Raw genomic sequence first — 12,372 nt, 5'->3', positions numbered from 1 at the left:
CTGTCCTGCTCTTTACTGTCATCCACCTATTTGTTGTTCTTAGAAGTTATACAGTAAGTATTCACTTCAAGGACTGTATTTAAAAAAAAAAAAAGTTTCTAAGCAGTTCTTTTGAATGCACAGAAAGAAGTCTTGCAATTGAAATTCAGTGAGAAAGCTTTTGATGAAATACAAATTTTCTCTGCTCTAATATTGTTAAGAGTAAATTGGTTGTTATAGTGTTTTAAATACTGGATTTATAACTTTATTCTGCAGTTACAAAATCTGTTGAATTTTTTATGTAAAAGCATGCTGGTAGTCGCTTGGCTGGACTGAAGTTACTTGCTGATTCACTAAGGTCAGCTGGTAAAGTATGGTGGTGGTACAAGCTCTTCAGAACATATGAGTCCAAAATAAAAGCACTGAGTGTGCATATATTCCCATTTCACACTTGTTTAGTTCTTGTCTGCCATAGGAGATGGAACAAAAATATCAAAAGTAACAGCAGCTTTTTATGGCAAAATTGAAAGTTGAAATTCCCAATGACTTACGCTTCCATGTTTACCATTCTTTTTTGAAATGCCAAAAGCATGCTGACATTCTCCAACATCTCTTTCCTGTCATTCTAACCTGTTACTGCAGTAATTTCTTCGTGCATTTCATTGTTTGCATTGTAAACCTTTCCTTGGTTTTTCCTATGGATCTGTCAGGTTTTGCTATCTTTTGCAGTTGTGCTTAGTGGTATCATTTAATCTCAGGGTACATAGCCCTAGGTAGGCATTGTGCAAGTACTAGAAAACTCAGTCCTGAATCCTGGAATATTAGATAAATAATGAATAATAAGCTTAAGGATGGAGATAATAAAACATATAAGGTTTTTGTGTAGTGTACTAATATGAATCCTCTGTTGGTAATAGAAGGAGAATGAAAATGCTCCAAGAGATTTGTAGCCACCTTTGCTTTATAAAATGTAATCTAGATCTTACATGGATAGGGAAGCAGGAAATGGAATAATTTAGAATGAGTCACAAGCAACTGACAAATTGAAAGCAGGCAGCAAGAAAGATTGGAAAAATAGAGTTGGTGGCAAGATGCATGACCTAATTGACTGCAGAGTTATAAGGAAAGAAATGTAGACAGCTGAAGTTTTTAGACTGAAGAACAGAAACATTGAAATGTCATGAAACTCCAATGAAAAACATTGGAGGTATTAAGTTTTGCCTACAAAGGGTGGATGCTGTTCTAGAAGAGGGATGGCAGTTTTGAGCATGGGGTGGAGAGATTCTAAAGTAAATTGAGATAAAGATGAACCCAGAAAAAAAATCCTTAAGATGGAAATAAAATGGCAAAAGAAAAAGGGTGAAAGATCAGCAGTGGTGGATTGAGGGTCAGTGATCAAGAAATGGTGGAAGAAAAGAAATGCAATTACTTGCAAAACAAGAAACAATGTTTAATAAAGATACGGCTTGGCAAATTGTGATTTTGGAGAATGTTAGATCCAATTAGGATCACATGTGAATAAGTAAGACCCAAGAAACAAATGATAATATGTCATCTGACATGAAGATGGTACTTCAGCAAGACAATCAGTAACTGTGGGGAGCCACTGTGCATAGAGAAGAATGAGGGAACAGTTGAAAGGTGTTCTGCTGCTCATTCATTCTCATTATCATTTGCTGCATTGCGTGCTTTCATATCATTCAGAGCTTCAAGAAAATGAATGTGATTCCACTCTTGCCTGTTGTACTAAAAATACTTGAATTGGAATGCATGCATCTGAAGCTTTTCATTCTGTGTGTAAAGGCAAGTACACCAAAACAGAAATGTGTAAGACAAATTCTAATTTTAATTTGATTTTACTGAATTCAAAGGATCAACAACATTAAGTTTGAGATTTGATGAAGATTTGTTGCTTTAGAAATTCCCTCTGATATACTTATCCTCAGAAAAAGGTTGGCTATTGCAGGTGAGACATGATGCACTGAACTATTTAATTTCTGTTCTTTTTGCGCAAAGACTACCAATGTTACAAAGAAAAGATTCATGTCTAATTTGCTACAGTCTCTTGAAAACATCAATATGCACTGCTAAATTTTCAGTCATGCATATATGCCATTTAGTTTTCCACTTTTGAAGAAACCCAAATATCAAGCATGTGAAAGTTCACCAATTTATTCTTCAAGGGTGAGTTCTTATGTTAGACTGAAGCTTTGGCAAAGAATTTTAAGAAAACTTGCAATTGCATCTTTCTTTACTCTTTTGGCAAATAATACGGAACTATTTTCAGCTATTCAGGTTTCTTGGAGTATACTGAAAGAGCTAAAGACATTTAGACCACTTCAGCCGTCTAGCTTATCTTTTAACATTTTGATGCTAGTGGAGCTTGCGTTGTCAGTGATGGGAGATTGCTTCGTATATGAAGTACTAGGGTTTGTACTAGGGCTTACAGTATTGCAGACTGTGTGGATTTTTTGGTTAGACATCTGCTTCTGTATTATTTTTTTTTTCCAGATAATTGGTGTCTCTGAACCTCTTTATATGAGGGAATCAATAGTGCTGCAAGCAGTAAAAGAGATACACTGAGAAAAATAAGTTTTATGGCCGAATTCCATGGTTCTCAGCCTTTGGCTACAGTGAAACTAAAAGATGTAAATCAATTATGCTGTATTCAGTTGTGTTGAAAATCTGCTTTCTTCTACAGTTATTGCAGATTGTCTGTAGCAGGTCTTAATCTGTTGTTCTGGAAATACAGCTATGACCGCAGACCTGCCGTGTAAATAGGAGACCTTACCATGAGGAATGTGGTTGTCTCTAACTGCCATTTTAAAAATGCATGTTTATTGATATTCAGGCTGATTCAGGAAGAATTTCTTGAGTGAGATCTGACTTTTCACAACAGAAAGAAACTTAGGCTGTAGATTTTCCTTTCTGTCTCTTACAGTGAAATATTTTACTGCTGTGACGTGCTTACTCTGTTATATGCATGCTGCACTCTAAGACAGTTCCTGGGTGTTAGAACTGTTGATGGAACTTTTAATGAATCATTCAGTGTTCTTGGTTTGTGTTCCTGTATGTTCCTATGTTGTGAATGAAAGGGAATTTAGAGTTATATACTCAGTACTTTTTCCCAAAAGTGGATTTCTTACACCATGTTCCCTCTAGACCTGGTGTCTGCTACAGTGTAGTGTTAATATATTAAAGAAATGAAATTGTTACTGTTTCCCTGAGACACCATTTGACAATCATACTTATGTTTAGGAACTTTTTTTTCAGCCCATAATTTTTTCTTCTTTTTCTCTTTGTTATCAATTCTAATGCTCTTAAAATCCTTCTCTATCTTTAATGTATATCACCTTCAAATATTCCATCAGATGAATGTTTTTCCTTTCAGTATTTCTTGACCAAAGTAGTTATGTAGCTATTTTAAGCTTCCTTTTTAAATCATTCTCCAGTCTCCTGATTATTTTTGTTGTTGTTTTTTTTTCTCTGAATTCCATGTAATTTGTCAATATCTTTCTGATATTGAGATGCCTCAGGGTGAATAGAATATTGCAAATATGTAATTACCTCTCCTCTCATTATTCAGAGGTTATATTTATTATTGCTGCACATAGCCAATTCATATCTGAATTGCTGTCCACTATACTTGTACGCTTTTTTCAGTATTACTGCATCACAGATTTGTATCTGCTGTTTCAGATATGTTTCTAGCATGCATATTGCCAGATGCTGTTCCTTGTATTTCCATTTCCTAATTCTTTTATTTCATTCCACGCACATTTCTAAACTCCCAAAAGCTGATATTACTTTTGCTCTGGCAGGTTATCAAGGTTATCTTGCTTCTTGAGTTGTTGCCTGTTTGAATCTTGGAAAATAATTTTGCTTTCATATATATATATATATATATATGTGCTTTTTTTCCGCAACTATGTAATAACTTCTGCTGCCCTGGGGATTGAGATTTGAGATTCTCCATCTTGTTTCTGTTAGCTTTCCTAGGTTTGAAAAACCCACTCCCATTATCTCACTTACTTTATTAAGTGGTCATCAGCACAGAAGCAGCAGTTGCTATGTGTGCATGAATTCATTCATACATGTCTACGAGTGTGTTTGCGTTGTGTGTGTGTGTGTGTATGTATGCCTATACCTACTCAATGTATAATGCATTTCCCTACTCTTCCATTTAAAACAATGCTATTTACCTGCAGGAGGAGGAGGAAGAAACATATGAGCAAACTCTAGAATTCCGCAGAGGAGGTGATGGTCAGCCAAGGCGGTCCACACGACCTACTCAACAATTTTATCAACCCCCAAGAGCTAGAAACTGATTAATAGGAAATAAAAGGTAAATATATGATACTGACATTTTGTTTACGGGCTTAGATTTCAGGAAAAGTAGATCTGGAGCATTGTGTACTTCAGCGTTCTTCAGTCTTTGTGAAGTTCATGAGAGAACTTTCTACAACTTTGCTGGTAGTTGGTTGTACAAGAACCCTCAGCATTGGGTTGCAGATGATGAATATTTTGAACAAATAAATTATTGTAATCACCATTTTACAAGCAAATAGACAACTTAATTCCTAGAAAAAACTTGTTTCTCATGTTAAAAAAAAAAAGTATTAAGCACCAGCACATGCACATGTATGACCTACTTTGTTTAATAGTGGTAACCTGTTTATAAAGAGCAAGCACAGAGCAGTGATTGCTACACCTACAAAGAACTATTGATACTGAATCAGTGTCTTATTTAAGTGAAAGTTTTATGGTTGTGTCTTTTTAGTTTAGAAACCACTTGTTGCGATCACCTACATGGAAGAGATGTTTGGCATATTGCTTCTAAATTTTGAGGGGGGATGTTGGTATATTTATGATAGAAGTGGAATCTCTCTTCCCTGGCCGTTGTGGCTGTATGAAGAGACTTAATATACCTGTGGGAAGAGGGGAGGCAATAAAAACACTTTGGCAAATAGCTTTTTAACTTTGCTTTATGTAAGGACTCGCGTCATCTGTGCAAGCTTTTACTTGATACTTTTTCACTGAGAGTAGCAGCAAGTTTCTGTCATTCACATAAATTGGACCAGCTGCTTCTCTGAAAGAAGTGGCTGTAGTCCCTGCTGAACTCAGTACTGTCTGTCTCTGTCCAAGGTCCCATATTTTACTTCCCATATTCTACTTTTTGTGAGCCATTTATGTGAATAAATATTCTTTCTATCATTTTGCTTAGCTTGGAAAGGAGAATGTGCACCACTAAAATCTAAAATCTGTGAGCTCACCATTGAATGGGGAGGTACAAGGCCTAAGAATATTTACCGTGCTCTGAATCTTGAGGATATACTTGCACCTATACTTTATTAATTAGCAGAAATTAAGCGATTATATATCAACCTCAGAAAATACATCTGATATGTACATTCAGAAATCTAAAAAGGCCAGCCAGATAAACCAGTTAGAATTCTTTTATGAAACAAATCCAGTATGCTGTACTGCTTTCATTTTAGTTGTGGACCTTCTAAATCCTTGATTTTCAAAACTAATTAAAAGCCTATCGTGAATAAAAGCTTTGTAAAGTTGCATGCTGTTTGGTGTACATCTACAATGTGTCTTTGTCTTGAATCTGATTTTTTTTTTTTTTTTCTCCTACTAGCCAGTTTATTTTTATCACACTCTTTTAGTTCCTTTCCTTGCTTTAGACCTCCATGTTCATTTGGCTTAGTAGGTGCTGCCGATCTCTGCAGCTTTTGATGTTTCTGACATGCAATAACATATGATTTTACTTTTTTGATCATATGCTAAAATACCTTTTTTCATTTGGGGGACTACTGGCAATATAACAGCAAAATTTATTCCTGACTCTTGCCAAGGTGATAATTATTCTATTTTTGCCCATATAATTCAATTTTCTATTTTAAGCAAGTGTATCAGTCACTATCAATAAACATGTTGTGAGGTAATTTATGCAGAAATAATTCTGAGATGTGCACTGAGCTGAGTTCTAAGACAGCTCACTTGGCTCAGAAGAGTGTCAGTGTGATCAGCTGAATGAGGTGTGCTCTGTGTAGACAGCAGTCAAAACCAAGGAGGTTTTTTTGTGTCTTTAGGTAATTTTTTTGGTGTTTCTCTAATTTTACAGTATATAAATCTGGAAAACCGTATTTGGCTTTGGTCAGCTGGGAGCAGGTGGAAAACAGACATCCAGAGAGAGTGATAGTGACTCCTGTATCTCAAGAAGAGTGAATAGTTGTTGGCAAGTGAGGAACAACCTTTCTAAGCTACAAGTCGTTGTTCCTTGCATGTTTTCTTATACCTTGCTTTGAAGATTCTAATGGGATCCTCATTTAAATGGACAGAAGGCTCAGTATCAAGACCTACATACCATAAAAAATAAATAGTTACAGCCCTTCCCCTGCCCCAGTTCAAATACTATTGTTTTCTGTCAGACATCTCTAAATAAAGGGGCTAGATTCAGGTGATAAATAGCATCAGTTAAATAAACCTTAAACCATTTGTCAAGAAGTAACAATGGACTCCTCTCATCCAGGAAAAAAAAAATCAAGATAGATTTTGGAAAACAAGTCATGAAGCTGAATATAATTTTTCAATAACTACTTTGCTTTAAAAAGTATATCTTTTATTGTCAATACTTCCAGATATATCCTTCTTTTTCTTCATCGCAATGTAAAACTCTGTTCCTTAATTGATGAAATGAGGTATTTCTTGTGTCCTCTTTTGGCCCAGGACTGTTCACTTCAACATCTGCTCAAGTTAGTGCCAATTTGTCATCCAAAACTGAATTTATTAACCCCGTGCAGTATACAATCAGTGGCAGCTTAAACCTTGTAAATTTTGGCTACTTTTGTAAGTCTAACACTTTATTTTCTACGACAAAAATAGCAATTATTGTAGGAGTTACAGATAGCTTAAGTAGTCATCACTGTAAACAACAATTCATTATGAGAAACTACAACTTACTGCTTGGCAGGAAGATTCATTCCCTCTAGATCAAAACATTCAATGCCATCATCTTTGGCTGCCATAACTTAATTGTCTTGAACTTTAATTAAGTGGAAATTCTCTAAATGGCTAAAACGTAGTTAATTAGAATATTTGTGTATTTTATATTAAAATGATTTGCTAAATCTAGCTATTTTAATTAGCTGCTTTATCAGATTTAGGTTTGTATTTGGAAAATTTCCAGTATTAAGCTCAACTACATTTCAACATAAAATAAAGTAAGAGCTATTCGATATTTAACACCAAAAAGAAGTTGTCAAGATATGAAATTGGTCTTAGATTCTTGAAACATTAGGATTGCTCAGGTAGAAAAAGAAAATAGAGAGGCAAGAGATGCCTTCTATATAGAGGTTGGGTGGTGCTACTTAAGCATAGTTAGGTCCTGTGTTATTTCCAGTCAAAACAATCCTTTATTTTATCTAGAATTCCTAATATGGATTTTTTTCATCTGCCACTGTGTTCTAGTGAATATTTGGAAAACTGAACTTCTTGTTCTTTTCTCTTCAAGAGCGTGGCATTTTCAGTCATCTCTGAATAATGTCAAAAAGTGGAAATTCTTCAGCAGTTTAAGAATTCTCTATTGCTGATCTTTTTGAGGATAAAAATATTGTAGTGCTGTATCAAGAAGCTTTTTCTGTGTGGTACAGTCAAGCTTTTGCCTGTTAGATTTGCTTTCTGAAGCTTGTGTAGAGTCCAGTGTAGCTGCCCTCATTTGCTTCGTTTGATAGGTAAAGTCATGTGAGGAGGTGTTTACTGTGATGCTGTGGTGGACATATTTATCAGGTATGGCTTATAGCTCCCCATAGTACATCTCATGCTACCATACATCTTATACTTAGGTTGCATTTCGAAATGCATTGCACTTGACCTAATGAGGTACTGATTGAAGACAGTGGACTTGGAGAGAAACCAGTAATGAAAATCTATTAAGCTTTTCTAAAAATAAGTGGTAGATGTAATCAGTTCTTCTCTGATTTTAAATGTAGGCAGAAAATCAAAGGTAGTCCTTTTCTAAATTGTTTCCAGCTTAGCCAGACTTGTACAACAGTGTAGAGCTTTAATGCCTTGATATGTAAAAGTTCAGGACTATTGAGTGACAGTTCCTAGAAGTGGATTTCTATACCTTTTTTCCTCATTTTTATTCCTTAGAGGTTCTGAGAGTATGGAATATTGTTGTTATGTCAAGTTTTTGGTAACCTGTTAGATAAAGACATGATTTATTAGGGAAAGTTTCAAGGGATCCAGTGAGACATAATTTTACCGCAACTTTGCACTGAAAATTGCTTTACTTTTTCACAAGATCATTGATTAATGACACCTTTACTCCCTGAGAGGGAGTACCTGTGTATTATGTAAAGTAACTTTTTTTTTTTTCTGAAAAGAGATGGAGAGCCCTTGATTTTATATTATAAATTGGTAATTTTGGTAGAATTTTAATACTGTAGTATTTAATATTTAAAATGCTAAGGTGCCTTGTTTTCAAAGGCAACTTAATTCTAAAAGTAAAGTTTGCTGGCCGTATTTGTATTGAGTATGATAGCGATGTATCAAAGATGAAACATTAGGTCCATACAGTAGACATATTACTTCAGACCCAAAAGCTCTTAGACGTACCGGTATAAGGTTACACCACTTGACAGGAATGAATTATTAGCACTGGTACGACAATGCAGAAATGAAGCTATACTGCTTTCGAGAGTAGTTTTCAGCATACTCATTTAGGTGTTGAAGTTGCCCTTGTGCATGTGGAATTAGTATTTAAAATTATCAGCTCATAATCCATGTCTACAGTGTAATGTGGTTTTCAGTGTGAGGAGGCTTAAGTTTTTTAAAATCCTGAGTTGTTTTTTAAAAGTGGAATTTGGATCCATTAGGTTGTTTAGCATGCAGAAGAGAAGGCTCTGGAGGGACCTTATTGTGGCCTTTCAATACTTAAAGGGGCCTTACAGGAAAGGTGGGGACAGACTTTTCTAGCAGGGCCTGTAGCAACAGGACAAGGGGTAGTGGTTTTAAACTAAGAGGGTAGATTCAGGTGTGGTATAAAGAAGAAATTTTTTACAATGGGGGTGGTGAAACACTGGCACAGGTCGCCCGGAGAGGTGGTGGAAGCCCGAGCCCTGGAAACGTTCAAGGTCAGGTTGGACGGGACCCTGAGCGACCTGACTGAGTTGAAGACGTCCCTGCTCATTGCAGGCGGATGGGATCAGATGACCTTTAAAGGTCTCTTCCAACCCAAACCGTTCTATGATTCTATCCTTCTGAAGAGCTTCTTGCCACACTGTTCTGCTCTTTGGGTATTAAGAACAATTGCTGCAGACTTGCAGAAAGTTTTAACTTGGTGTTTATTATGAAGACAGAGCAATAAAGTAGTCATGTTGAAATGAAGCAACAGAAGTATGGGGTAGTCGGTACCTCGCTGTGCTTAGAGGTGACCTGGAAATGATTGGCTATTAATATCCAGCAGCGTGAGGTAGAGGACACTAACTCAGAATTTTATCAGAGCGCTGCACTGAGAGCCCTTGAACCCACTCCAGGTTGTTTAGGGTATGAGTCAAATACTGGCTTTAACAGGTCTGTAAAATAAGATATTCCTCCTAGACAATCAAGATGTAAGAATTAGAATTTAACAATAATAAAAATACATCCTGAGATTACACTGCCTGTATAGAATGTCATGATAGTATGAAAAAGAAGGGGAACAGGTAATCAGAAATGAGTGTTTTGAAGAATCATAGCTTTTGGAGGAGCTTGAAAGAACCTAAGAGTGTGAACCTATGAGTGCTGGGTCATTATCTGTTTCTTTGATCTTCCTTTATTCCATGACAGGATTAATCTACACCTTGTCACACTTGCTATAAAATCTGTATTGAAGTCCTTACCAATGGAGAAACTGCATTTTTGTGAGAAGTTATTGCCAGAAAGCGTTCTTTCCTTGTATTATACCAGTCATATTTATTGCATTGAAGTGCAAGCTTCTGATTTATTCTTTTAAAGGCTTACATCTGTAAGTACTGAAAAGCAGATATCCACTTTTTTTGGAGGAAGAAAATAAAATAACAGTAAAGAGTATGTTGCACAGAGAACAGAGAGTTTTTGTGCTTATCTATTGTATTTTATTTTTTTTCATTTAGAAACCTCGGGGTGGGGGGAAATTCACTGGCAGCTCCAACTTGCTGAAGACTTCTAGAAGAAATTCTGGCTTTTTCCAAGCAACAGGATGGAACAAAGAAAGCTCGTGTGAGCAGAAGGAATTTGGACCTGAAACCACAAGACTTTTTTAAAGTTCTTAGTTATATGAAGCTGAATAATTTTTACATATGAAAGAGGCAAATTGTCATTGCTGCCATCAATAAAACCACAGTGCACTATTTTATTCTTTGCCTTGTATTCTTTTTACTGAGCCTTCATTGTTAGTTAACTTAATACTAATGTATCATGATTTTTATTAATTTTGCATTGATTTTGGTTCTAATATTGTTTCTAGTAAAAGTAAAACATTTTCTCAAAAGCACACAGGATTGGGCCTTTAATTTAGTTTTTAGGCTAGCATTAGTGAAACGTTCAAAATTTTCAGCTAATTTATTGTACAGTGAAATTCTGAATAGGTTTTGACTGTGTTTTCTGTGTTTATTTTCCAAAGTTGCTGAAGGCCAAATTACAGATTTGCCTATTATGTTTTTCATGATCTGTGACTAAAAGGTCAAAGGGAAGGGGAAAAAAAAAAAATCAGTTTCAATAGTCATTTTCTAAACAATTTTATGTAAATATTTTTCTCTTTAGGAATATTTGCATTACAGAAATAGAAACATTTCTAGAAGGTACGGGAAAGTAGTTTAATCAAAAAGTACTGGAAGATGCATATGAGTATTTTAAACGTAATTATGTGTATACATGCACACAAGTGCAGCCTGTTAAATAGTGTGTTCTAACTTTCTTGTAGCTTTAAACTCTGCTTTTATTGCTTCATATTAGTATTTTTTTCAATCATTGATGCTTTAAAGAATCTTATGTCAGACTACTTTTCATTCTAAGCTGTATCTTTGAATCTTATGTGATTATGACAAACAGTTGAAATTTCACTATTTCTTTAGCTGAGAAGCACTCAAGATCTATGTACCATGCAAATCCCTTCTAAGCTTTATTCTGATCATTTAATTAAGATTGAAATAGCACATATGTTTTGAGGTAGGTTTGTAAAGACAGAATTTTACCTGAGATATGTATTGATGGTATAAGAAATTCTACTGACTTTCTCTCTGAGTGCTCATACAAAACTCTGTTTGGATAGAACCTGGTTTATTTGGATGAAAAGAAGTTTTATACTGATGATGTAATTGAATGTATTTGCAGTACGTAATGTGGATTACTGCCCAAATGAAGGGAAATCTTATCCATCACATAAATATTTGCAGAATAGTAAGGAACCAAATGGTTAGCTGCCTTAATGGATCCTAAGCAGCTTCTGGAGAACTATAATGCAACTCACTAATAATTTTAAAGAAATTTGGAAGCTTAAAACATGACCTGTACAATGTTGAAGTTCTTCACTATGAGCTGACACACCAAATTTTATGAAGCTTGTTAGATTTAAGTTAGAAACCACTTTCCAAATACTATGAATCATCCTGGTCAGTTCTGCTAAATTGTACCAGCAAATAAATAAATTGTAGATCTAATACATTGGATGTTGGATGCTTTACTTCCAGAATTATCGCTAAGACCACTGATAGCAGCTATTCAGCGTCAGAAAGTGCAGCCACTATATCATTTTAAAAAACAGTTTTTTCTTTACAAACAGACTGTGCATTAAATGAGCCCTACAATCAGTGTACCAAAGCAATTTCTGAAATTAAAATAACTTTTATGTTCTTTTGAGCTTTCATTTTTGCTGTGAACTAAATCATAAAATTCAGGAAACTGCAGTCTGATTTAGTGAACTGTAAAAAAAATTAAAGCCTACTGAGGAAAATTTGAAGTCTGTAGAAATACGATGCAGCATTCTTCTGTAGTGGTTGTGGCATTCTGAAATTACCACATGTATGTGCAGCTGTTTGTAGGCAAATGAAATACATTTGAGGGTGTTGGTTTTGTTTGTAAGACAGTAAAGACTACGTCCTGGTCTTTTCACTGGTGCTGAGGAACTAGAAAGCCAGAGTAAGCAAACAGCTGGAGAGTCTCCTTGAAAAGACATGTTGTCTTTGTGTGTTTTATGATTCTTTCTGTTTTGGTTTCAACTGAAATAACTTCTTTTGAAAGCTCTGCCTGTTAGGATCTGAAGATGAGTAGATAAAAACTATTTGCATCGACCTATTCTGAAAAGCAAGAGTTCATATATTCATGCTCATCGATTTCTATATCTGGAAACAACACGATGAAATACTA

The 12,372-nt window shown here is 35.3% G+C and overlaps 1 protein-coding gene across 5 annotated transcripts in view; it reads left to right on the top strand.

Moving 5' to 3' along the window:
- The window catches only part of TDRD3 (tudor domain containing 3), a 110,301-nt gene extending 99,938 nt beyond the window's left edge, over positions 1–10,363 (top strand). For 3 of the 5 annotated variants that reach the window (XM_049815696.1, XM_049815697.1, XM_049815698.1), the window contains 2 exons: positions 4,188–4,324; positions 10,122–10,363. In XM_049815696.1, the coding sequence (XP_049671653.1) occupies positions 4,188–4,307 (120 nt within the window). In that variant the 3' untranslated portion in view covers positions 4,308–4,324; positions 10,122–10,363. Of the gene's footprint in view, positions 1–4,187; positions 4,325–7,718; positions 7,774–9,816; positions 9,995–10,121 lie in introns of all 5 variants that reach the window. The other 2 variants (XR_007507906.1, XR_007507905.1) reach the window with 2 other exon arrangements.
- Positions 10,364–12,372: the final 2,009 nt, after the last annotated feature.

The sequence above is a fragment of the Accipiter gentilis genome, chromosome 13, assembly GCF_929443795.1.
Source record: "Accipiter gentilis chromosome 13, bAccGen1.1, whole genome shotgun sequence".
Taxonomy (NCBI): Eukaryota; Metazoa; Chordata; class Aves; order Accipitriformes; family Accipitridae; genus Astur; species Astur gentilis.
This window is presented reverse-complemented; position numbering and strand designations above follow the sequence as displayed.